Genomic DNA, 23282 nt, shown 5'->3' on the forward strand with positions numbered 1-23282 from the left:
GAACTATGCTTTGAAGACCCGATTGGCTAAATACTGGCCAGTAACTGATTATTGGTGGGTCTCTTTGTTGTCCAGAGGCTGTCAGTAAATTTGGTTTAGATTTTCCAACTTGGTCCAACCTTGCTTCAGAATTCAGTGGAGGACTGTGAATGTACAATTGGCCTGAGCATTAATGTTGGTGGGAGGGCACAGAGCTTCCAGGGGGCCGAGGAATCTTGGGAACTAGGTTGGTGGTAAATGCCCAGCTGCCTCTTCCCATGCCAGTCTGGGAAAATCTGAGTTTTATTTTTGTTGTGGAAGCTGCTGAATTTCCTTATGTGAGTGGAGTGAAAGCCCCTCATTCCGTAACCCACTGGTTCTTGCTCCATGCAGAGGACATACTTGCTGTAAGGCTTTGAGCTGCCAAATTGTTCGGCCACGGCCAGAGATGGGGCTGCAGGAGAGGCGGATGGCGGGCTCCAGAGAGAGAGGGGTGTTGTGGGGAGGTGGGAGGCTCTTGGGTTAAGGTAATTTTGGGAATTGGGGCCTGGACACAGGAACATTTGGGAGCCAGGCATGGTGGCACATGCCTGGAATCCCAGCAGCTGGGGAGGCCAAGGCAGGAGGATCCCAAGTTCAAAGCCAGCCTCAGCAACTTTGGCCCTAAGCAATTTAGCAAGATCCTGTCTCAAAATAAAATATATTAAAAAAAGGGGGGCTGGGGATGTGGCTCAGGGGTTAAGAGCTGGGAGTTCAATACCTGGTACCAAAAAAAAAAAAAAAAGGAACATTCAGGAAAGGAGCCCTTTGAAACAGGGTGGAAGAGAGGACCCTAAGGCTGAGACATTGTAAGGGATGGGAATTTGGGGTCCTTGGGAAAGGGACCTATGGCAGATTGACTGAAGTAGCAGGTGCTGGGAGATGAAGAGTGCCCTGACCCTGAGGTTCCTTCAGCTTGAGGTTTCCTTCCTGCCTCCTGGATTCTGAGGAAGTGGAGCTGAGAGGGCAGGAAGATCTTAGTTAGCACAGGCAGCCAGAAACCTGGGTGATGGACCCTGCTCTGTGACCCCTCTCTGGGCCTCGGAGTGCATCTTCCCTCAATGGATCAGTAAAGCCATCTGTAAGGGGTCCCAGGAGAGGTCCAGGCTTATGTAGCTCCCCTGCTCCCAGGGCCAGGCTCTGTCCTGGACCACATGGCCCCCGTGCTCCTGCTGCCTCCTCACTCTGTTCCAGAGCTTCTCCTTCAGATGTTGTCTGTGCGGGGCGAGTGCACACTCCCAGGGGCTCTCAGCTCCTGGCCACAACTTGGCAATGGAATCAGATAAGCAGTTGCGTCTGGAGGGGGTGGACTGGAAAGAGGCATGAAGGAACTTTCTAAGTGGATGGAAATGTTCTTTCTACACCTCAGTTGGGGCGATGATTGCACGGACATAATTTTAAAATCACTGACCTGTAACCTTAAGATTTGTGCGCTTTACTGTATGAAAGGTGATCTCAGTACAGATTAGCATAGAGCTGCCATGGCCTCCCTTCAGATTCCAGATGTGTTGCCTCCTAGGTGTGCGACCGTAAGCAAATTGCTTTCCCTCTCTGTGCCTCATACCTTGTGAATATTAAATGAGCTAAGACACTCAGAGTGCTTAGAAGGGGTGTCAGTGAATTACAATCATCCTCATCATCACATCATGGTCTCCTAGGGTCCTATCCCAACACAAGGCCCACCACCTCTGCCATCCCAAGACTGAGTCCCCTCCGTCTCCCTGTCCTCACCCCATAATCCCATCACCTGGCCAATTCCAGCTGCTCTTCCTCTAACTTCTGTGAATGATCCTGTGACCCTGAGATTCCATGACTACCAAGCTGGTGGGTGTCAGGCTAAAGTGGGCTCAAGTGAGTCACCCAGCAGTGAGCCCTGAGAGGGGACTCCATCCCACCCAGGGCCCCAGCCAGAAAGCAAGCAGAACACAAGGCCCACTTCTCTCTCCCCACTGATATATTTGATAATTGTCCAGAACCAGAGATGGCATCAGCCATTGGGGGGTGGGGAGTGGCTGAGGGGGAGTAAAAAAGAGCCCAGGGAGGGGGTTGGGGGAGGCGGGAGAGGGCTGAGGAAGGGAGAGAGACACGGAAAAGAGGGAGGAGGGAGGCCAGGGCCGTGGGGGAGAGAAGCCAGCCAGAGGGAGGGGCGGGAGGTGATCGAGGGGGTGCCAAGGGGGGACCACAGGGAGAGAGGGCCCCTCCCCCAGAATACAAAATGGGGGGTCTGGAAGGGACATCCTGGGCTTGGGGGCAGGGAGGGGGTGGCGACGTGGCAGGGCTGAGGTCAGTAGTAGGTTTCTTTCTCCACCCAACCTGGAGAGACAAAGAGGCGAGTGAGAGATGGAGACAGGCAGAGGGAGGGAGGGAGACAGTACACACGACGTGAAGACAAAGACGAAAAGGACAGACACACAGACACCCTCTGAAAGAGGGATGGGAAGAGGAAGAAGGGGGAGGAGCCTTCGGAAGGTGATGGAGGGAGATGCCCGGTGCATGAGCGCCCCCTGGAGGCTCCTCTCGCCGGCCCCCCCCAGGCCCACCCCACAGCCTCACCCCCTGGGTTCCTGCGCAGGATGAGTTTGCGGATTTCGTCGTAGACGAAGATGAGGAAACTGTAGGGGAAGGCACAGAACCACCAGCTGGGCCTGCAGAGGGAGAGGAGGGCGTAAGTCCAGCGATGGGAGGGCTAGTGTCCCATAACCCTCTGGGCCCTGGGCCCTTTCTGGGGCCTGGGGGCTGCAGAGTCCCCTCCCTGCACCTCCATGAGGATAGCCTACGGGGGAAGGTTGGTGGCATCAAAACAGAGGTGGCGATAGGGGAGACATAGTGAGGGTGTCCAGAGAGACATGGGAGAGATGGGGCCAGAGATCCATGGCTGAGGCCTGGGGCTGGCGGCTCAGTCTGTGAGCACGTCCCTTAAGTAAGGGCTCCAGGAGGGTGTGCAGATGGGGGGGTCCTGGGGGCCCAGGACACTCACTTGAGGGGGTACATGCGAAGGGCCACGTCCATTCCAGGGCAGTAGGACAGGAAGGCAGCGAGGGCCGTCTCCTCAAATAAGCCGAAGATCAAGATTTTGTTCCTGGAGACAAAGGTGAGGCAGGGCTTAGCCCAAGGAAGCCCGGCACCCCGGCACCCTGGCACCCCAGCACCCTGAGCCCACAGAGACAGAGACAAGGGTGCAGACACGCAGGCACAGCAAGCGGCAGATGGAGAGAGGCAGCCCCAGAGACAGCGATGTGTCCATAGAGGGGGCAGAGACCCAGAGAGGAGATGTCCCCTGAGAGGGAGAGAGGCTCACAGAGACAGAGTCGTGGAGAGAGAGTGACGCAGAAAGAGAGGGAGGGACAGACACACAGAGGCAGTGAGTGGTATAAAAAGGCAAAGCAGGTCTGGGGACCTGCACACGTGACCCTTGAGAAGAAGGCAGCTCAGAGGCAAGGGGAGGGACACAGACAGACAGAGGGACAGGGCAGATGGCTCGCGGCCTTCTCGGGGCACTGGCCCTCACTTCATGCCCTGCTGGAACACTGAGTTCCTCCGGGTCTTGCAGATGATCAGATCCGCCCACTGGACTACCACGATGCTCACAAAGAAGGCCGTGTGGCACGTGAACTCTACCACCTTCCTCTGCTCGTAGGTCTGTGGAGGAACCACAAGGATGCAGGTGTCATCATGTGACCGTGGCCCAGGCCACTGCCCCACTCCCTGCATGGGATCCCCAGGATCTCAGATGCGTCTCCCCTCTCGGGGCTCATAGCTCTGGGGCAAGAGGCAGATGTTTGAGGAAAGAGAAAGGGTCAGGGCTCTTGGTGGTCTCCCAGGGACCAGGGAGAGGAGGAGGGACAGCAGCCAGGCTTAGAAGGGACAGACAGAAACAGGGAAGCAGGGCTGGCAGGGCCAGGAGGGTTGGCAGTTAGGACATGTCACCTAGGGTGTGCTGGGCCCAGAGCTCAGGACACCCCATGTGCTAGGCAAGGGTCTGGTGCTGGGGTGGAGGGGTCATTGTAGAATTTGACCCCTGCGTGGCCGGGACAGCTTGCCTGAGGCTCCTCTGTGGCTTGGAGGATGCCCACCAGCCCTGCTCACCCACTGCTGCCCGTAACTGTCCTCCAGGTCGTTGACGGTGCGGTCATCCCAGTTGAGCCGGATGCCCACCAGGTTGCTGGGTAGGAAGCCATTTTCTGCCAGGATCACAAAGTAGGAGAAAAAGCCACCAAGAGCCTGGATCATTCCTGGGGAGGAGAGAAGGTGCCAAGGAAAGCTCAGAGCTCATATGCCAGCACACCCTGAGACCCTTGGTGGCCTGTGGGTTGCCTTGGTCCTCTTGCCCAAGCCATGTCATCTGGAGATCTTGGTGGTGAGGCCCTGAGATGGCCACCCAGGTCAGGGACCTCAGGGAGGGGCTCTTCCCAGTGGATAACCTGGGAGCTCTCTGCCACCTGACCCAGGCCACCTGAATACTGCAACATCCTTGAGGACTGGGCTTGACTGTTAGGCCCTCTATGGAGGAATGACCTCCCCAGGTCTCTGGCCACTGCCACAAAGCCTCTGCTTTGCTAGAACACTCCCGGGAACTCCTGTCCTGCACCTCTAGAACTCTGCACACAGCAGGGAGGAGCAGGCAGAGAGGGTGGGGTTCCAGCCCTGCTCCCAGAGAGCCCCCAGGCTGATCCTGCCCCTCTTCCACCCTGCTAGGTGAGCACGAGGCTTCTGAGAGCTTCTGTGGCAGCGTCAGCGGGTGGCCCCAGCCCTCACCGATCTGCCCATAGGCCATGCTGATGAGTCGCTCATTGACCAGCTTGTCTGTCCGAGGGTTCCTGGGCTGTCTCTTCATGATGTCGCTCTCAGCAGCCTCATAGGCCAAGGAGATGGCAGGGACCTGGGTGGGAGAGGCTGGGTGAGTAGGAATGGGAGGACTCTGCCCTCCCAGGCCTAGGGGTGGCCATGGGACTCACCATGTCTGTGCCCAGGTCGATACAAAGGATGGTAATGGTGCCCAGCGGCAGTGGGATGTTGGCCATGATGAAGAGCAGGAAGGGCGTGATCTCGGGGATGTTGCTGGTGAGGGTGTAGGCGATGGACTTCTTCAGGTTGTCAAAGATCAGGCGGCCTGTGGAGGACAGGGGTTGGTTCAGAGCTTGGACGTCCCTGCCAGGGAGCCTCGTGTCCTGGCCCTCCCTTCTAACCCACCCACCTACCCACCTTCACATACAGACCTGTGACCACGTTGCCCCTGCTCAACCATCTTGAAATACACCCCGGGTGGACACCTGTCTGGCAGTTTCTGTCTAAGCTAAACATCTCCCTTCTCCATTGACCCAGTAACCCCACTTCCAGGTCTATACCCAAGAGAAATGAGCATTTATGTACACAAGAAATCAAGTTCAATGACGTTCACCATAGCGTGAATCATAACGGCCAAAAACCAGAGCCAACCCAGTGCCATGGCAGGTGAGTGGGTGAAAGAATCAGAATATCCAGACCACGGAACACAGCCCAGCACAGAAAGAAAGGAGCCACGGGTGCAGCCACCCCATGGCTGAATCTCAGGTGCGAGAAAAGCAGACCCCGGAGCTTCCAGACTGTGCTCCCACGCAGCTGAGGTCTGCCACGAATCCATGGAGCTGCAGGTCAGGGGAGTGCTATTTCTAGAAGGGCGATACAGACTGGGAGGAGACACACTTGAATGGGAGGTGGGTGTGTTTTCTCTAGTGATTGGAGCCTGGTGGTCACTCAGGAGTGTATGTGTGCCAAAATCTGTCATCACCTTACTCAGGTATGTGTTTTATACATCAAAAATGGGATCAGGGACTGGGGATGTGGCTCAAGAGGTAGCTTGTTTGCCTGGCATGCGTGCAGCCCGGGTTCGATCCTCAGCACCACATTCAAACAAAGATGTTGTGTCCGCCGAAAACTAAAACAAAATAAATATTAAAAAATTCTCTCTCTCTCTCTCTCTCTCTCTCTCTCTCTCTCTCTTTAAAAAAAAAAAAAATGGGATCAGGTCCGGCACAGTGGCAAGTACCTTTAACCCCAGCTACTTGGGCTGAGGCTGAGGCAGGAGAGTGGCAAGTTGGAGACCAGTCTGGGAAACTTCATGAGACTCTGTCTCAAAATAAATAATAAGCCAGGTGCAGTGGTGCACGCCTGAAATCCCAGCATCTTGGGAGGCTGAGGCAGGAGGATTGCAAGTTCAAAGCCAGCGTCAGCAATGACAGGGAGCTAAGCAACTCAGTGAGACCCTGTGTCTAAATAAAATACAAAATAGGGCTGGGGATGTGACTCCTTAGTCGAGTGCCCCTGAGTTCAATCCCAAGTACCTTCCCCCAAAAAATAAATAAAAAATAATCTGGGCACCCTGGTGCCCACCTGTAATCCCCGTGTCTTGGGAGGCTAAAATTGGAGGATTGCAAGTTTGAGGCCAGTGTTAGCAACTTAGAGAGACCCTGTCTCAAAATAAAAAATAAAAAGAGCTGGGGATGTGGCTCCATGGTTAAGCACCCCTGGGTTCAAAAATAAAAATAAAAAAATAAAACCACACTAAGTTATCACCTAAGATTGACTATTAGCAAAAAGATTAAAAGGGGAGAACATGGAGAAAAAGGAAATTCTTGCACACTGTTGGTGGGAATGTAAGTTAGTACAGCCATTATAGAAAACAGTTTGGAGGTTCCTCAAAAAATTAGTAATGGAACTACCACATGATCCAGCAATCCTACTCCTGAGTCTATATCCAAAGGAAGGGGAACCAGTCTACTGAAGAGACATCAGCACTGCCATGTTTATTGTAGCACTCTTCCCAATAGGCAAGGCTTGGAATCAACCTAGGTGTCCATCAATGGAGGAATAAATAAAGTGTGGTCCAAAAACACAATGGAATACTATTCAGCCAGAAAAAGGATGGAATTCTGTCATTTGCAACAACATGGATGGGACTGGAGATCATTATGTGGAGTGAAATAAGCCAGGCACAGAAAGACAAATACCATATGATCTCACTCATATACGGAATCTAAAAATATTGACCTCAGGGCTGGGAGTATAGCTTAGTGGTAGAGTGCTTGCCCAGTATGTATAACACACACACATACACACACACACACACACACACACAAAGGTGATCCCATAGAAGTTGACGTGGGGAAGGATGGGGAGATGTTGATTGATGAGTGCTAACTTACAGTTAGACGAGTAAGGGGCTAAGGGCGTACCTTAGTGTTAGAGTGCCTGCTCAGCATGCCTGAGGCCCTGGGCTCAACCCCCAGCACCAAAAAAGAAAGAAAAAGAAAAAGAAATAACAGTAGAAAACTCTGGTGTGCCTCCTTTGCACAGCTGGGTGACTCCAGATACCAATTATGTATTGCATATCTCAGAAAGCTAGAAGAGTCAGGCGTGGTGGCACGTGCCTACAATCCCAGTGACTCAGGAGTCTTTGGCAGGAGGATTGCAAGTTTGAGGCCAGCCTCAGCAATTTAGCAAGGCCCTTAGCATGTTAGTGGGCCTCAAAATTTAAAAAAATAAAAAGGTCTGGGGATGTAGCTTAGTAGTCAAGCACCCCTGGGTTCAATCCCCAGTACAAATAAATAAATAAAACTAGAAAAGATACTGAATGGTTTTGCCATGAAGAAATGACAAGTGTTTGAGGAGACACTCATGCTTAACCTGATTTAAACACTGCACCATGTATGCATATATGGAAACATCACATGGTACCCCACTAATAGGTGTCATTTTTATGTATCGGTTAAAAAAATAAAAAGTCTAGGTCCCGATGGCTGCAGAGGACTGGATCCTTTGGTCACCTTTGTGTAACAAAGAGCTCTGGGTGCCCCCACCTGACAGCCATTCTCTCTCCTAGCAACGTGCTGCTCCTTACCAACTACCCCTTCCTCATGGGGGAACCGCTCATGGGTGAAAGGCCGACTTGGTCTGCTTCCACACAAACCAGAGGGTGGCAGTGGGTGGGGAAGAAACCAGATGAGCTAGCAGGGGATTCACGATGCCATCCACTCTACTTTTGGTATCTCTGAAACTTCCCCTAAAGGTAGTTACGCTCCCCGCCCCCCCTTTAGAGAGTCCTTCCTTGTCCCCTGTCTGGATAGGACTCTTATAATTAGCTCTCACAGAGCCCTGTGTTCTTCCCACCTATCACAGTTGTAATTATGTGTTTGTTGGCTGCCTTGAGTAAGGGGGTCTCTCCGGACCTGGGAGAGCAGGGACCACATCTGCACTGCTCACAGCTGCACGCCTGGCATCTGCAGGGTGCACATGGTAGGAGCCTGTGAGCATCTGGACCGAATGGGAACGGGATCTGTGGGCATGCGCACTGCACATGCATAGAAGATGGCCGACTGGAAAGTTAGCCGGGGTTGGGGACATAGGAGACAGAGTAAGGGCACTTAATTTGTCACATAGGAGACGAGGGTAAGGGCACTTGTCACTTGGAGTTGGTTTCACTGTGAACTATTTTTTTTTTATTTATTTTTTTACAGTAGCCACATTTTCAGATGGGGGAGAGAAATAGAAAAAAAAAATCACCAAAGCACAAATGCACTTATTTCTGTATGAGGTTTTCTGTAGTTCTGCACTTTCTATACTGATGAATTACTTTTGATGATCAGAAAAAAATGAAATGTCAACCGGCCCCTTCACAAGAAGGAGCCTGCACCTGGAGCCCCTCCACCTCCAACACCAGCCTGGCCACACACCCCTCACCCACCTTGCTGGGGACAGCTCCCCCTGCCTGTGACTCCTGTCCCTGCATGTGGGAACTCCCAGCATGGCCCACTGATTCCATTCCCTTGTCCCTGCCCATTTAGGGAAACTAGCTGAACCACCAGCCCAGGCAGAGGCCAGCCCTCCAGAGCCTCTAGGACCGTGTGCTTCCCGGTGGCTGCACTGGAGAGGACTTTTACATGATTCCAAGTCGGCCTCGTCCACCAGACCATACTGTGCGGGGCCACACAGGGACATGGAAATGCATCAGCTCCGAGCCAGAGAGCAGGGAGGACTGAAAAGGGCAAGCTCAGGTGCCCCCTGCACTCTGAAGTCCCTGCATCTCTGGACTGCTCTCCTCACCCTCCCTGGCCCCCTCAGTGACCCAAGTCTACAAAGTCACTGCCAGCCACTCACCCTCTTCCACACCCGTGACAATGGAGGCAAAGTTGTCATCCAATAGAATCATGTCGGCTGCCTGCTTAGAGACATCAGAGCCGGCAATGCCCATGGCCACCCCAATGTCAGCCTTCTTCAGAGCAGGGGAGTCGTTCACACCATCGCCAGTCACGGCCACAATTGCTCCCTGGCAGGGGAGAGGGTGAGGGTGAGACCCAGGGGTCCAGGCCCAGCCCTCCTCCCTCAGACCTGGGGGTCCAGGCCTCAACTTCTCCCTCAGACCCAAGGAGCCAAGCCCCGGCCCTCCTCCCTCAGAACCAGGGGTTCAGAACCCCCAGCTCCTCCCCCCTCAGACCTGGGGGTCCAGGCCCCAGCCTCCCACCTCAGACTCGGGGTCAGAGCCCACCTGTCTCTGACAGCCCTCCACGATGATGAGCTTCTGCTGTGGGGAGGTGCGGGCAAAGACGATCTCAGTGTGATTCTGTAGGATCTCGTCGATTTGCTCAGAGGTGAAGTCCTTGAGGTCGGTGCCGTGGATCACACAGGCCTTGGCATCCCTGAGAAGAGCAGGAAGAATGAGTGTTCCAGGACAAGGCAGACGGATAGACAAAGAGACAGATGGGCAGCACCACAGACAGGAGAGCCAACGGTCCAGGGCTGAGAAAGGAAGAGGTCTCTGGGGGGAGGGACAGAGATGAAGGCACCCGGGGGAGTGGGGCAGGAGGAAGACCTCAGGAAAGACTGAGGGCCACTGATGTAGAGGAATGTGGGTACTAGACAGGTAGGAAAGGTGACAGCCACAGGTGGGCATGAGGACGTATGGAGCTCCATCAAATCCTCTGAGATAGCAATTGTTAGGCAGCCTATTTTATTTTACTTTATTTTTTAGCACTTTAATATGTGTATATGTATACTCACACACACACATGTATACACATTTTTTTTCAGGTGTTGATGGACCTTTATTTATTTATTCATATGGGGTGCTAAGAATTGAACCCAATGCCTCACACATGGAGGCAAGTGCTCTGCCCCTGAGCCACATCCCCAGCCCCTATTTTATTTTATTTTTGATGTTGGGGATGGAACCAGGGCCTCGTGCTTGCTGGGCAAGTGCTCTACCACTGACTGCACCCCCAGCCCTAGTTGCCCATTTTAGTGAGGAGGAAAGTGAGGGTCAGGGAAGCTAAATGACCTGCCCAAGGTCACATGGTGATGAGTGGCCATGCTGGGAAGTGACCTACACCGTGCTAGCCCCTGTGGCTATGGTACCAGGCAGCCACCTTCACAGCAGGCACCTGGATGGTCCCCAGGTGCTGAGCAAACAGAGGAATCCCCAAAAGGAAGGGGGTGAGCAGCCCAGAGGGAAGCTGGACCAGACAGATGCCTTGTGGAGATGGCCCTGATGCTCTCCTGTGTCCTGAGCTCAGCGGGGTGGCTCACCGTGGGTTGACCTGGCTGACAGGGATGTTAAGCCGGGCGGCGATGTCCTCCACAGTCTCATTGCCCTCGGAGATGATGCCCACACCCTTGGCGATGGCCTTGGCTGTGATGGGGTGATCGCCCGTGACCATGATGACCTGCAGGCATTGCTCGTTAGGGATGGTCTGGTCTCCCCACAGTGTCCTCCCTGTCGTCCCCGGCTCCCTCCGGCCACACCTTGATGCCTGCGCTCCGGCATTTGCCCACGGCGTCAGGGACGGCTGCCCGGGGAGGGTCAATCATGGACATGAGGCCCACGAAGCAGAGGTTGTCTGTGGTGAAGTTCACGTCATCACAGTCAAAGGCGAAGCCCTTGGGGAACTGCTCCTCGGGCAGGTAGTAATGGCAGAAACCTGGAGGCAGGGTCAGGGTGGGGGACATGAGCTGTCTGGATCCTGGGCCACCAATCTTCCCAGAAAGTCAATTCTCCTTTCCTAAAGGTGCCTCCCCTCTCCTCCATTCATGCCTGAAGCCACTCAGCCGCAGTGCATGCTGGGAGCCCCTCTTCTGAGCCAGGCCAGGCTCTGGGTAACATTACATCCCTCTTTGGCCCCAAGGAGCCCAAAGAGCTGGCCCAGCCCCTGTACCCACAATCATGCCCCACCCACGGTGCATACCAAGCACGCGCTCGCCCAGGCCCCCGAGCTCCAGGTAGGCATTTTGGAAGGCTTCCTTCATCTCCTCGTCCAGTGGCTGCTCCTTGCCCTGCAGCAGGATCGTGGAGCAGCGGTCCAGGATGCGTTCGGGGGCGCCCTTCATCACCAGCAGGTATCGGTTGTCATTGGGGTCCTCCGTCTCATGGATGGATAGCTGAGAAGCACAGAGGCAGTTGTGCCTGAGCCACATGGGAAGCTGGAGGCCACCGCACCCAGATGGGAGAGCACTGTCCCAGCCCCACAGAGCCATGGTGGAAGGACAGATGTCCACCAGGGCTCCCCCCAGAGGGCACTGCCCACATCGCTCTACCCTAGACAGATGTTTTCTGTTTCTTGGAGTCTTAGGGAGATCTCTGCTCTTCCTGCCTCTGTCTCTCCATCTCTGTCTCCTACAGGAATCCCAGCGTGGATTACCTGCCCTCTCTCTCTGCCTCACTCTAGTCCTTCTCTTCCCTCACCTGAACTAGCTCTAAATCTGCTCAGTTTGCCTCTAAAATGTACCCAGAGTCTGGACTGTCCTCCCCCCACCCGCTGCTGCCCCCACCCACAGCCCAGCTACCATCATCCAACACCCGAATCCCCAGATCTCCCATTCCCGTGGTAGCCGGCTGGAGGTGCAGCCTCGTGGGAGAGAGCTTGCCTAGCATGCATGAGGCCCTGGGCTCCATCCCCAGCACCACAAGAATGTGATAGTTTCCCCAAAAGTTGAACAGAGTTATGATATAAACTGGCATCCTCAGAAAGGAATGCAAATGCGTGTCTGCACAAAACGTGTCCACAAATGTCCACAGTAGCACTACTCTTAAGAGCCAAAGGGTGGAAACCCAAAGGTCCGCGAGTGGATGAGTGGGTAAACACAGCATGGTCAACACATACAACATAAGACTGGTCCGGCACCAAGAGGAAGGAAGCTCGGATACACAGCATGACTAGATCTTGAAAGCAAGATGCTTCCGTGAAAGAAGCCAGACAAAAAAGGCCGTGTGTTGTATGACTCCATTTTTATGAAGTGTCCCAAATAGGCAGATCCATAGAGACAGAAAGTAGGTTAGTGGTTGCTTAGGGCTAGGAGGGTGGAGGAAGAGGGGGTGGTGATAGCTAAGGGGTGCAGGGTTTCTTTCTGAGGTGATAAAAATGCTCTAAAACTGACTATGTAGGTGGTGCGTGTATCTGTGAATAAATACACTAACTGTTGAGTTCCACACTTTAAATAGATGATCATGGCATGTGAATTATATCTCCATAAAGCTATTTAAAAGGATGTGAGTCAAGTCCTGTCTCTCCTCGGCTCAGAGCCCTCTCATTGGCTCACATCCTCCTCAGGGTTACAGCAAGTCCTCGCCATGGTCCAAGAGACCCCAAGGGCTCTGGCCTCACCTCCTACCACTCCGGCTACCAGGATGTTGTTCAGACAAGCCACGCTCCTGCCTGAGGGCCTTTGCACACACCATCTGCTGCCTGAACACCCTTCCCCCAGATACCTGCAGGGCTCCCTCCCTCAGCACAGTATTTCCTCATGACTTTGTTATTCCCTGTCTTCCAGCACTAGAGTGTCAGTTCCAGAGAGGAGGAACTTCACTGTTTTACTCTCTACCATGAGCACCCACAGGATCTAAAACACGGTCAATGTGGTGGCTGATCAAAAAAAGAAACTTGATGAAGGTGTGAAAGTTGCTGCTGTGGCCGAGGTCCCTGGCTGGTGTCCACCCTTAGCTGGGCAAAGCTCTTTGCCCCTCTGCGTCTCCCTTCAACAGAGATCTCACGCTGCCTCTCATGCTCAGGTGCAGCCAGCCGCCCTCCCCACAGGCTGGGTACTGTCTTCCCATGTTACAGATGGGGAAATTGAGGCTCTGCAAAGATTAGTATCTTGCCCAAAACAGGACAGTAGGGCAGAGGTGACTGCTGTCCAGATGTCATAGAGAAACCGAGGCCCAGGTGGGCCGCCCTAGAGAGCCCCAAGTTTGTACCTGGTATTTGTTGGTGGAGTTGAAGGGGATCTCGGCCACTTTCTTGTTGCGTTCACGCATCAGCTTCACGGAGCCGGAGGACAGCTCGATGCATTTGAGTAGGGCAGACTCGGAGGCATCCCCGGCCACGTCCCTCTGTGGAGAGAGAGTGCCATTAGGGCAGGAGCATGGGGCAGAGTGGAGGACAGGGGGCCAAGGGGAGGCGGTGGCTGCACCCACCTTGAGCACAGGGATGTTGTCTTGACCGCCTTTGAAGACAGCACGGTTGCAGAGTCCGGCAATGTGGGACAGGGCCACCCACGTGTGTGAGCTCTTGTCAAAGGAGGTGCCTGAAAGTGGAGGGAGCATGTGAGTAAGGGGCTCCCAAGGCCGGGTGCCCACCACCCCTGCCCTGGGCCCCCACCCACCTGACTGATCCTCAGTAGTGTCAGCCTCGTGGATCTGATTGTCAAACCACATGTGGGCCACCGTCATTCGGTTCTGGGTAAGGGTCCCTGTCTTGTCTGAGCAAATGGTGGATGTAGAGCCCAGGGTCTCCACAGCCTCCAGGTTCTTCACTAGACAGTTCTTCCGAGCCATGCGCTTGGCAGTCAGGGTCAGACACACCTGGGGGACGTGCGAGGGCAGGTGAATTGCAGGTGGCAGCTGGTGCAGGGTGACCAATGTCCACAGCCCACCTGCCCAGCCCAAGGAGACTTCTGGGTGGCCTGAAAAGAACAGTACCATCCAGCACTCCTCCCTCCAGGTACAGATCCACAGAAACAGGCTCTATGTGCCCCTGGAGACACACACTAGAATGTTCACAGTCGCAAGCTTTATAATAGGCCAAACTGAAACAACCAGAGTCCACTCAGAGAAAGGAGATACTGGGAAAATCAGAGATGGAACACTATGCATCCATTTAAAAGGATAAATTATCACTGCCTCCAACTAAATGACTGAAGCTCAAAAACATCATGTTTAGCAAGAAGAGACAGATAAGAGTCCATATGGAATTATTCTCTCCATACGAAATTTGAAAAACGGCAAACTTAATTTCTGCTATTCAAAGTCCAGAGTTAGGGACTAAAGCTGTAACTCAGAAGTAGAGTGCTTGTCTAGCATGTGTGAGGCCCTGGGTTCAATTCCTACCACCCACAAATCACTAAAATAGAAGCCATATATAGGGGTTACTCTTTGTTGCGGGCTGTGGGTCCCAAGGTCAGGAGGGGACTGCTGGGGGACTCAACCTGGGAGTAGCTGACATAGTGATGTGGGACCATTTGCATTGTCAAATTGCATATTCACAGTATGTGCAGTCCTTTGTGCATGTATTATACACCAGCAAAAAGCCTTTTGACATGTAGGTCCTTTTTTTTTTTTTTTTTTTTGTACCAGGGATTGAACCCAGGGGCACTTGGGCACTGTGTGAAATCCCCAGTCCTTTTTATATTTTATTTAGAGACAGGGTTTGCTGAATTGCTTAGGGCTTTGCTAAATTGCTGAGGCTGGCTTTGAACTCATGATCCTCCTGCCTCAGCCTCCCAAGCTGCTGGAATCTCCACCATTTTTTTTTTAATTTTTATTTTTTGTGGTGCTGGGGATTGAACCCAGGGCCTTGTGCATGTGAGGCAAGCACTCTACCAACTGAGCTATATCCTCAGCCCTAACATTTTTACTTTTTATTTTGAGACAGAGTCTTGTCAAGTTTCTGAGGTTCACAATGTACTTGCAATCCTCCTGCCTTAGCCTCCTGAGTGGCTGGGATTACAGATGTACACCACCATGCCTGGCTGTGTGGTAGTTTTGAATATGCTAATGTGACAAATCTTGCACCACACATTAAGTAGAATAGGGGAATCAAGGAGCAGAATAATATTCTTAAGGTGGCCCCATGTACTTTGAAAACAACATTAAGGGGACTGAGGTGCAGCTCAGTGGTAGAGTGCTTGCCCAGCATGCGTGAGGCCCCACATCTCATCCCAGCACCACAAAGAAGAAAGAAAGAAAGAGAGAAAGAGAAAGAAAGAAAGAAAGAAAGAAAGAAAGAAAGAAAGAAAGAAAGAAAGAAAGAAAGAAAGAAAACCACATTGAATGAATGTGCCTACCAAATACTTCTAGGGTGAACTGATAGCTGGTAGTGGGAGGGAGACCATTTGTTTTTTTACACGTGTTTGTTGGGTCCCCCACCCCACCCCGCCCCGCATTCGTACTGGGAATTTAACCCAGGGTAGTTTATCACTGAGCTACATTCCCAACGTTTTTTTATCTGAGACAGGGCCTCTCTGAGTTGCTGAGGCTGGACTCAAACTTGCAATCCTCCTGTCTCAGCCTTCCAAGTCTCTGGGATTGCAGGCATGAGGCACCACACCCAGCTGAGACCATTTACTTTTGAACTTGACCTATTCTTCGGATTTTTTGCTTGAGTGTGCACATCTTAATTTTGTGAGTTAACCAACGTGATAGTATCGCAGACCTCTGTGTCCTGCAGTGGTTCTTAGGATGTTTGCATGTGTTTTGTTTGTTCGTTTGGATTAGGAGGCCCCTCTTTATTCAGGGCTGGGAGGCCCAAGCTGTCCTTATCAAGAACACAGCCATCCAAGCCCAGCCCCTCCTCCCTCAGCCCCTGGAGCCCAGCCTTACAGTGACAGTGGCCAGCAGACCCTCTGGGACATTGGCCACGATGATGCCGATGAGGAAGATGACAGCCTCAAGCCAGCTGTACCCGAGAATGAGGGAGAGGATGAAGAAGGAGACGCCCAGGAAGACGGCCACACCAGTGATGAGCTGAATGAAGTGCTCGATCTCAATGGCGATGGGCGTCTTGCCCACCTCCAGGCCTGAGGCCAGGGTGGCGATGCGGCCCATGACAGTGCGGTCACCAGTGGCCACCACCACACCCCGAGCCGTGCCTATAGGGTGAGAGGGTTAGGTCAGGTGAGATGAGGCTCAGGAAGGCTGATCCCTGAGGCCCATCCCCTTGCTTGCCCACCTGGGTGTCCCAAGCATGCCCAGCTCACCTTCCACGCAGTTGGTGGAAAAGAAGGTGATGTTCCGAGTCTCCAAGGGGTTGTCATGTGTGCAGTCAGGAGAACGGGTCTGGGGCTCAGATTCTCCGGTCAGGGAAGAGTTGTCCACCTGCAGGCGGGGGCAGTGGAGATAAGGCTCAGTCCAGGGCCCAGGGTTAGAGGGCATGTGTCCAGGGGGGGATTAGGGTGAAGTCTGTGTCTCTGGAGGTGCCTAGCTGGGCCAGTGGCATCTGGGAGGCCAGAGAATGGGAACATGAAGGTGTGAAGGGTACCAGACTACTTGCCAAGGCCTAAAGTAACTGAGGGTCTCTTAGGCCTGGGGCTGGGATCTGGACTCCTTGGGCCTGAAGGAGGAGGACTAGGTCTGGTACCACTGAACTGATGGAGGAGGGGTGGGGCCTGGCCCCCTGGGTCTAAGGGAGCAGGGCCGAGGCCTGGACCTCTGGGTCTGAGGGAGAAGATCTGGGCCTGGACCCCTGGGTCTGAGGGAGCAGGGCTGAGGCCTGGTCCCCTGGGTCTGAGGGAGGAGATTTGGGCCTGGACCCCTGGGTCTGAGGGAGCAGGGCTGGGGCCTGGACCCCTGGGTCTGAGGGAGCAGGGATGGGACCTGGCCCCCTGGGTCTGAGGGAGCAGGGCTGAGGCCTGGTCCCCTGGGTCTGAGGGAGGAGGCTGGGCCTGGCCCCCTGGGTCTGAGGGAGGAGGGCTGGGACATAGACCTCTGGATCTGGGAGAGCAGGGCTGGGGCCTGGGATCCTGACTCCTGAGTGAGAAGGACAGAGCTGGGACGCAGGCCCACCTTGCAGCCATGGGCCGAGATGATTCGCAGGTCAGCTGGAACTCGGTCTCCGCCCTTGATCTCTACCAAGTCCCCAACCACCACCTCCTCAGCATTCACCTGCATCTTCTCACCTTCCCTGATCACCAGTGCTTGCTGTAGGGCAGAGCAGAGAAGAGTCACCTCCCAGACTCCCTCTGTCTGGAGGGTCACTCTGCATGACTCTCTGCCCACCTGCCCACACCCTTCTGGCCCTTCCCAGGGCATCCCTTACCTGGGGAACCATGTTCTTGAAGGACTCCATGATCTTGGAGCTCTTGGCCTCCTGGTAGTAGGAGAAGCAGCCAGTGATGATCACTACAGCTGCCAGCACAATGCCCAGGTACAGCTGCAGGGAGAGGCAGGGGCATGGGGTCATGGTCACCAGAGCCATTCCCCACCCATGCCCACCCCATGTTTGTGGAACTTCTGGGAAGGGAGCTTTCTATCAATGGGTTTGTATTTGTTCATTTGAATTTGGATGTCTGAGTCTGTGTGTCTGTCTGAGCCCCTCTTCCTGTATTTGGCTGTGTTTCAGTCTCTGGGACTGTCTCTCATGTGTGTGTGTGTCTGTCTGTCCATCCATCTGTCTTCTTGCCTACGTTTAAGAATCAGAGTGTTTGCAACTGTCTGTCCATGTGTCTTTAGGTCTGTCTCTCTGTATACCTGGCCTTGCATTTATACGACACCGAGTCTCTGTAGATCTCTTTCTGTCTGTCTCTTTCTCTCTTGCAGTCTCTGTCTCTGTTGGTCTGCTTCTGTTTGACAGTCTGCATCTGTGTGTCTGTCTGTGCTCATGTGTCTGATCTACGTGGCGGTGTTTGAATCTGTGCCCTAGTGCATCCACTGTGTTCATCCTACAGGTATATGTAGGCCCATGTGTGAGGACCCCTTTGCAGCTGTGTGTGGCTCTGTCTCCAGGCATGGCAATCGTGGAGATGGTGTCTTTTGTTGGGCAGATGGGCTCTGACCCATCAGCAAGTACCTGGGTCTCTACCTGAGTACACTCACTGACTCTCGGGGTATTTAACAGGCTGTGACCACTTGATAGTGTCCATCCCTAAGGTTGCTGAGATGACCCAGCCTGGGGACAGAACCTCAGCTCATACCTCCTGCTGTATGACCTTGGACAAGTTACTTGGCCTTTCTGAGCCTCTGATTTCCTTGTACCTGATCTGGTTCTCTCATTGGTCATTATGAGAGTCAGAGGAGGAATGCAGGATTTAGAAAGTCTAAAGAGGCCAGGAGGCCTGAGGGGTGGGTAAGTTGTGTTCCTAAATGTGTGAGGCTTTGGAGGGGAGAGAGAGCACTCACATTGTCACCAGAGGGGTCGTCTTCAGTGCCTGCCTGTATGCCATAGGCCAGGAAACAGAGGATGGCCCCAATCCACAACAGAATGGAGAAGCCCCCGAAGAGCTGGCGGCAGAACTTGACCCATTCTGGGGTGGTAGGCGGTGGCGTGAGCGCGTTGGGCCCATCCCGGGCCAGGATCTCCTGGGCTTTGCTGTGCGTCAGACCCTGGGGGACACACAGAACCCTCCCTGAGCAGCGCTGCATCCCAACCCACCCTGGTACCCAGGCACCCAGGACACCAGGCCCCGCCCTCCTCCCTCAGACTCCGGGGTCCAGGCCCCCGTGCTGACCCAGCGGCCCTCACCTGCACGCAGTCCGTGTTGTATTTCCGGCAGACCTCTTCCACGGACATCTTGTGTTCTGTCTGAGGATGGAAAGAAAGGAGACGTGAAACGGGGCCTACCTCGGGGCGAGGGGGAACTCTAGAGGGCACAGGCGTGAGGTGGGGCTTACCATAGCCACCTCCTTCTTGAGGTCATCCAGGTCCCGGCGCTCCTTGCCCTTGCTCTTCTTGGGCGAGCCCTTGTCATCTTTTTTGTCCTGCGAGGTGGCGACACGATAGCTGTCAGAGCCACCAGACTGCGGGCGAGAAGGGATTCCAGAGGGACACTGGCCCTGCGAGCCCTGCCTCTCCTGCTGGCCTGTGTCTCTCTATCTCGGGGTGTGGGGCTGTCTCTGGGGCTCTCCATCTGTCACTGAGCTCTCCCTGTCTCTGCCTGGTGTCTCTGGGCATCTCTCAGAACCCCTGAGTCTGGTCATCCGACTGCCCTCACAGTCTCTGGCTCCAAGCGTCTCTGGAACTGTGTCCCTGAGAGTCTCCCTGTGGCTTCTTTCTCTCTCTGACTCCATTGGTCTGTATCCTTCTGTCTCTGTCTTTTTATCTCTGTGTGTATCTTCCTGTCTCTCCCTCTCTTTGGGTCCATCCAACCTTCCTGTGCTCTGTCTCTTTCTAGGTCTGGCTTTATGCCTAACTTTGTGGTCCCTCTGTCTGTCTGTCTCTTGATCCATCCCACCAGATCTATTCATGTGTCTGTCTTATTGCTGTTTTAGTCTCCATCTCTTTATCTCTCTTATCTTGTATCCTTATCTCTCCAAGGCTGTTTCTCTCCCTTGGTCTTTCTCTCATTATTTTAGTTCTCTCTCTCTCTCTCTCTCTCTCTCTGTCTTTGGGTCTCTCTGTGATTCTGCTTCTGTCTCTCTTCCATGATGTCTGTCTCCATCTCCTGGCAATCTCTCCCAGGGTCTGCTATTTCTGTCTCTCTGGTTCTCTTTGGGTTCCTATCTCTCTCCAAGGTGCTGCCTTTTGGTATCTCAGACTGTATCTATGGACCAGTTTTTCTGGTCTCTGTGCCTTTCTCCATCCTTTTCTCTTCTCCTGTCGTTGTGTCTCTATCTTCTTCCCTCCATCTGCCTCCTTCATGATGCTCCATGTGTCTCCACCCGGTTCCCTCCTCATTTCACCCTGTCTTCTCTCCCCCTCCTCCTCCCTCTATGTGTGTGTGTGTCTGTCTCTTTCATCATCCCCCTTTCTTCTTCTTCTTCTTCTTCTTCTTCTTCTTCTCTCTTTCCTCTTTTTCCTCTCTGGGTCCACCTCAGTCTCTCTGTCCTTCCTGCTCTAGGTCTCTCATATATTACTTCCTCTGTCTTCTTGGCCTGGCTTTATTTTCTGGGTCTTTCTCCACTTCCATGGACATCTCAGGCAAAGGACACAGAAAATCTTAAAAGGTTCCACAAGTGTGGCACAGAGGGAGAGGAAAGGGCACTGCAGGTGTTGGTCACAGCTGAACAGGGGTGGGGGTGGGCAGCCTGCTGTACCCAAGCAGCCAGTCCTGAGGGCCTTGATGAAGACCCTGGCTTCTCTCCTGGGGATAGGGGGAGCCAGAGATGATCTTGAACCAAAGTGGGCATTGCCAGGTCTCTGGAGGACTGAGCAGGGGCTGAGTGGGATGATTTGGAGTACAGAGGGAAAAGAGGCAGAAGCCTCAGAACTGGCTTGAACTGAATGTGGTGTGAGGGGAAGGGAGTGAGCTTCAAGTTTGGGGGCCTGGGCAGATGGGGAGGGTAGTGTCCCATGCAAGTAGGAGGGGTGGGCTGAGGCCAGGCTCCCGTAGAGGGCTGCTGACAGATCCTACGGGCCCACAGCCAAGCTGGGATCCGAGGCTCAGCGCGGCTCAGTGCTAATCTCCTCGTGACCTTGCAGAGGCCTGAACTGCCTGCTGTCTGCCCCAGACCTGCAGGCTGAGTCTAGGGGTGCAGGGAGGGCTGTAGTCTGCGGGGAGTCCCAAGGAGGGGTTCAGGGGTGGGAGGGAGGCTTGGCCCCTGGCCAGCCCTGCAGCAGCACTGCGTCTCAGACACAGAGGCATAGAGGCTTGGAGGAGATGGAGGCAGCTGATCCTCCATCCTGAGCTCTGTGCTAGGGGTGGGGTCTCAGCTTCCCCACATGGATGGAGGGATGTGCAGATAGCAAGTCATGAGGTCAAGCTGGAGAAGTGAGCAGGGAGGTGGGAGCAAGGGCAGATGGGGGTCTGGTAGAAGTGGGGCAGGAAATCTGCCATCAATCCCTGAAGTCTTAGGGAAGGTTAGGCAGCTGCTGCTTAGGTCCCTGACAGCTGGGGCTGGGCCTGATTCTTGGGTCTGAGGGAGGACTGGGGACTGGACCCCTGGATCTGAAGGAAGAAGATTGGGGCCTGTACCCTTGGGTCTAAGAAAAGAGGGATGGGGTCTGGGACCCTAGTTCTGAGTGAGGGCCTGGGGCCTGTACTCTTGGGTCGGAGAGAGGAGGGGCTAGGGTCTTGACTCCAGGGACAGAGGGAGGAGGACTGCAATCAGGACTCTTGGATCTGCAGAAGAGCTGGGGCCTGGACCTCTGGATCAGAAGGAGGGGCTGGGTGACTGGATTCTGGGAGCTGGATTCCTGGGTCTGAAGGAGGAGGGCTGAGGTTTGGACTCCTGGGAAAGAGGGAGGAGGACTGGAGGTCAGGACTCTGGGGGGGGGGATGGGATCTGGACTTCTGTGTCAGGGAGGAAAGCTGGGACTCCCGGGTCCCTTGTAGGTGAGTCTGGGCTCCTGACTGTCCTTGCCATGGCCAGACTGCCTTGGGGGCAATTTCCATCTGTTGCAGTGGGGGAACTGAGGCTTTCCCAGTCAAGGCAGGAGGCCCAGATGGGCGCACTGTGGGAGGGAGCACCTCTGAGCGTGGGGACACTCCTGTCTCCCTGTAGCCAGCATCTGCAGTTCCTCGCCATTTTCCAAGCAGTCTCCCTCCTGGATGCTGGCACAGCTTATTCAGCCTCTGCACCTCTCAAGTGCCCCACCTCAGGTGCCTGTGGCCCTTGTCTCTGAGTGCCTCTCCCTGGCGCCCCTCTGCCCTCTGCCTCCTCTTCCTATCATTCCTGCTGACTTTGCTGTATCTGGATGGGAAATGTCTGTCTTTGTGTCTCTCCTTTTTGTCTCCAGGTCCTTTTCCATGTCCCACTTTACCACTCCATGGCTCTCTGCCTATGTCTCCATGTCCCTGTCTCTATGTCTATGTTTCTTTCTGTCTGTCTCCTTTCTCTCTGTGTCTCTGTCTCTCCCTCTCATGTTTAAATCCTTTGCTTCCCCTCCTGTCCCCATTTTTTTCCCTAAGATTCCCCCCTCCCCTACCTTCTCTAAGGTATCTTGGCCTCAGCCCTCTCCCCCAATCTTCCCATGCTCCCCTCCTCCATTTCACTTACCTGAAAGTCATCACTAATTCCCACCTCCCTGTTTCTCTCCCTGTGTCCTCCCCCCACCCAATTCTCCCCACCCCCCCTCCCACCCCAACCCACAGATCTGCAGCCCCATCCCCCACCTCCATCCTTAGGCCCATCAGCCTCCATCCGCCATCTTTCTCCCTATCTCTCATGTTTCCTCTTATCCATCTTTCCCATCCTGATCCTCTTTGGCCCACCTACCTCAACCCACCCACCTCCTTCCCTGACTCCCCACCCCAAAGACCCCAACCCAGACACACAGGGAGGAATCCAGGGCTGCAGCAGGGGTCAGGTGGTCAGCCAGGGAAGGAGGCTGCATCTGCTGGAGAGACTCACAGACAGAGAAGGACACACGGACACAGAGGCAAGGGCATAGCAAGCAAGCACGCTCCCCACCACACATTTGCACTCTCACACCCTCAGCCAGGGGCTCAGACTCTCAGCCATGGTCCTCTTGCTCCTCCCCCTCTTCCCAGCCCCTCATATCTGCTCCCCCAGATTAGGGGCTGCACACACACTCTGCAGCCCCAGGCGGGTGCACTTCGGAGTGCCCCCAACCAGGCCTGGAAGGAGAAAGAGAGGTCATCTGATGTCCATTTCCCAATTTCCCAGCCTGGACCTATCTCCACCCAGCCAGGGGATCAGGGGGCTTCGACACACCCAGACACACTAACACAGCTCTCGCACACGCTCAGACACCACTGGGGCCACAGATGAGGGGTAGACAGTGCAGCCAGGGCCTGACAAAGTCAGGAGCTCACACACGCAGTCATGCCGCACGCAATCCTGCAACTGCATACACGCATCCGACAAGGTCAGGCAGAGATGCTAAAGGCCAGCCCATGACCCCTCGGATCCCCGCACACAAAGCCAAGCCAATATGCGCCACAGACCCCCTCCAGCCCTGCGTCCCCCCTCCCCCCAGCCACAGCCGCACAACTACACGGACCCGCTGGGTCAGCGGGGTCACAGGTCCCCAAAGACCTGGCCCCAAAGCTCAGGGGTCTTGGAGAGCCCGGCCTCCGCACACACCCAATGTCCCTGAATCACAATGTCATACACACACACACACACACACACACACACACACAGTGCCCCATCCTGCCCCAGCCCACCTAGCCCCAGTCTTGGCGCT

General features: G+C 54.3%; 1 protein-coding gene across 1 annotated transcript; it reads right to left on the bottom strand.

Annotated features, from left to right (window-relative positions):
• Positions 1 to 1954: 1954 nt before the first annotated feature.
• On the bottom strand, positions 1955 to 22945 carry Atp1a3 (ATPase Na+/K+ transporting subunit alpha 3). The gene is made up of 24 exons (XM_048791243.1): positions 22822 to 22945; positions 22664 to 22710; positions 18866 to 19063; positions 18717 to 18776; positions 18374 to 18577; positions 17295 to 17408; positions 17042 to 17176; positions 16237 to 16354; positions 15860 to 16128; positions 13645 to 13843; positions 13457 to 13566; positions 13238 to 13372; positions 11232 to 11424; positions 10792 to 10967; positions 10576 to 10712; positions 9539 to 9689; positions 9151 to 9319; positions 4974 to 5128; positions 4774 to 4897; positions 4105 to 4250; positions 3527 to 3657; positions 2996 to 3097; positions 2572 to 2663; positions 1955 to 2331 (listed from the first exon to the last, which is right to left on the bottom strand). Exons 1-24 carry the CDS (start codon positions 22943 to 22945, stop codon positions 2303 to 2305), a joined length of 3318 nt encoding a protein of 1105 aa, XP_048647200.1. The 3' UTR covers positions 1955 to 2302.
• Between the last annotated feature and the right edge of the window lie 337 nt (positions 22946 to 23282).

Source organism: Marmota marmota, unplaced genomic scaffold, assembly GCF_001458135.2.
Source record: "Marmota marmota marmota unplaced genomic scaffold, marMar, whole genome shotgun sequence".
In the NCBI taxonomy this organism is placed as follows: domain Eukaryota; kingdom Metazoa; phylum Chordata; class Mammalia; order Rodentia; family Sciuridae; genus Marmota; species Marmota marmota.

What these genes read in the sequence shown, in the direction of transcription:
- Atp1a3 (XM_048791243.1), bottom strand. Translation starts at nt 22,945, where the DNA reads ATGCAGTTGCAGGATTGCGTGCGGCATGACTGCGTGTGTGAGCTCCTG. An exon ending in ACGACCCCTCTGGTGACAAT is followed by an intron (nt 17,409 to 18,373) that starts GTGAGTGCTCTC and finishes CTCTCCCTGCAG; the next exon opens with CTGTACCTGGGCATTGTGCT. An exon ending in GTCAGCCAGGTCAACCCACG is followed by an intron (nt 9,690 to 10,575) that starts GTGAGCCACCCC and finishes TGCTCTTCTCAG; the next exon opens with GGATGCCAAGGCCTGTGTGA.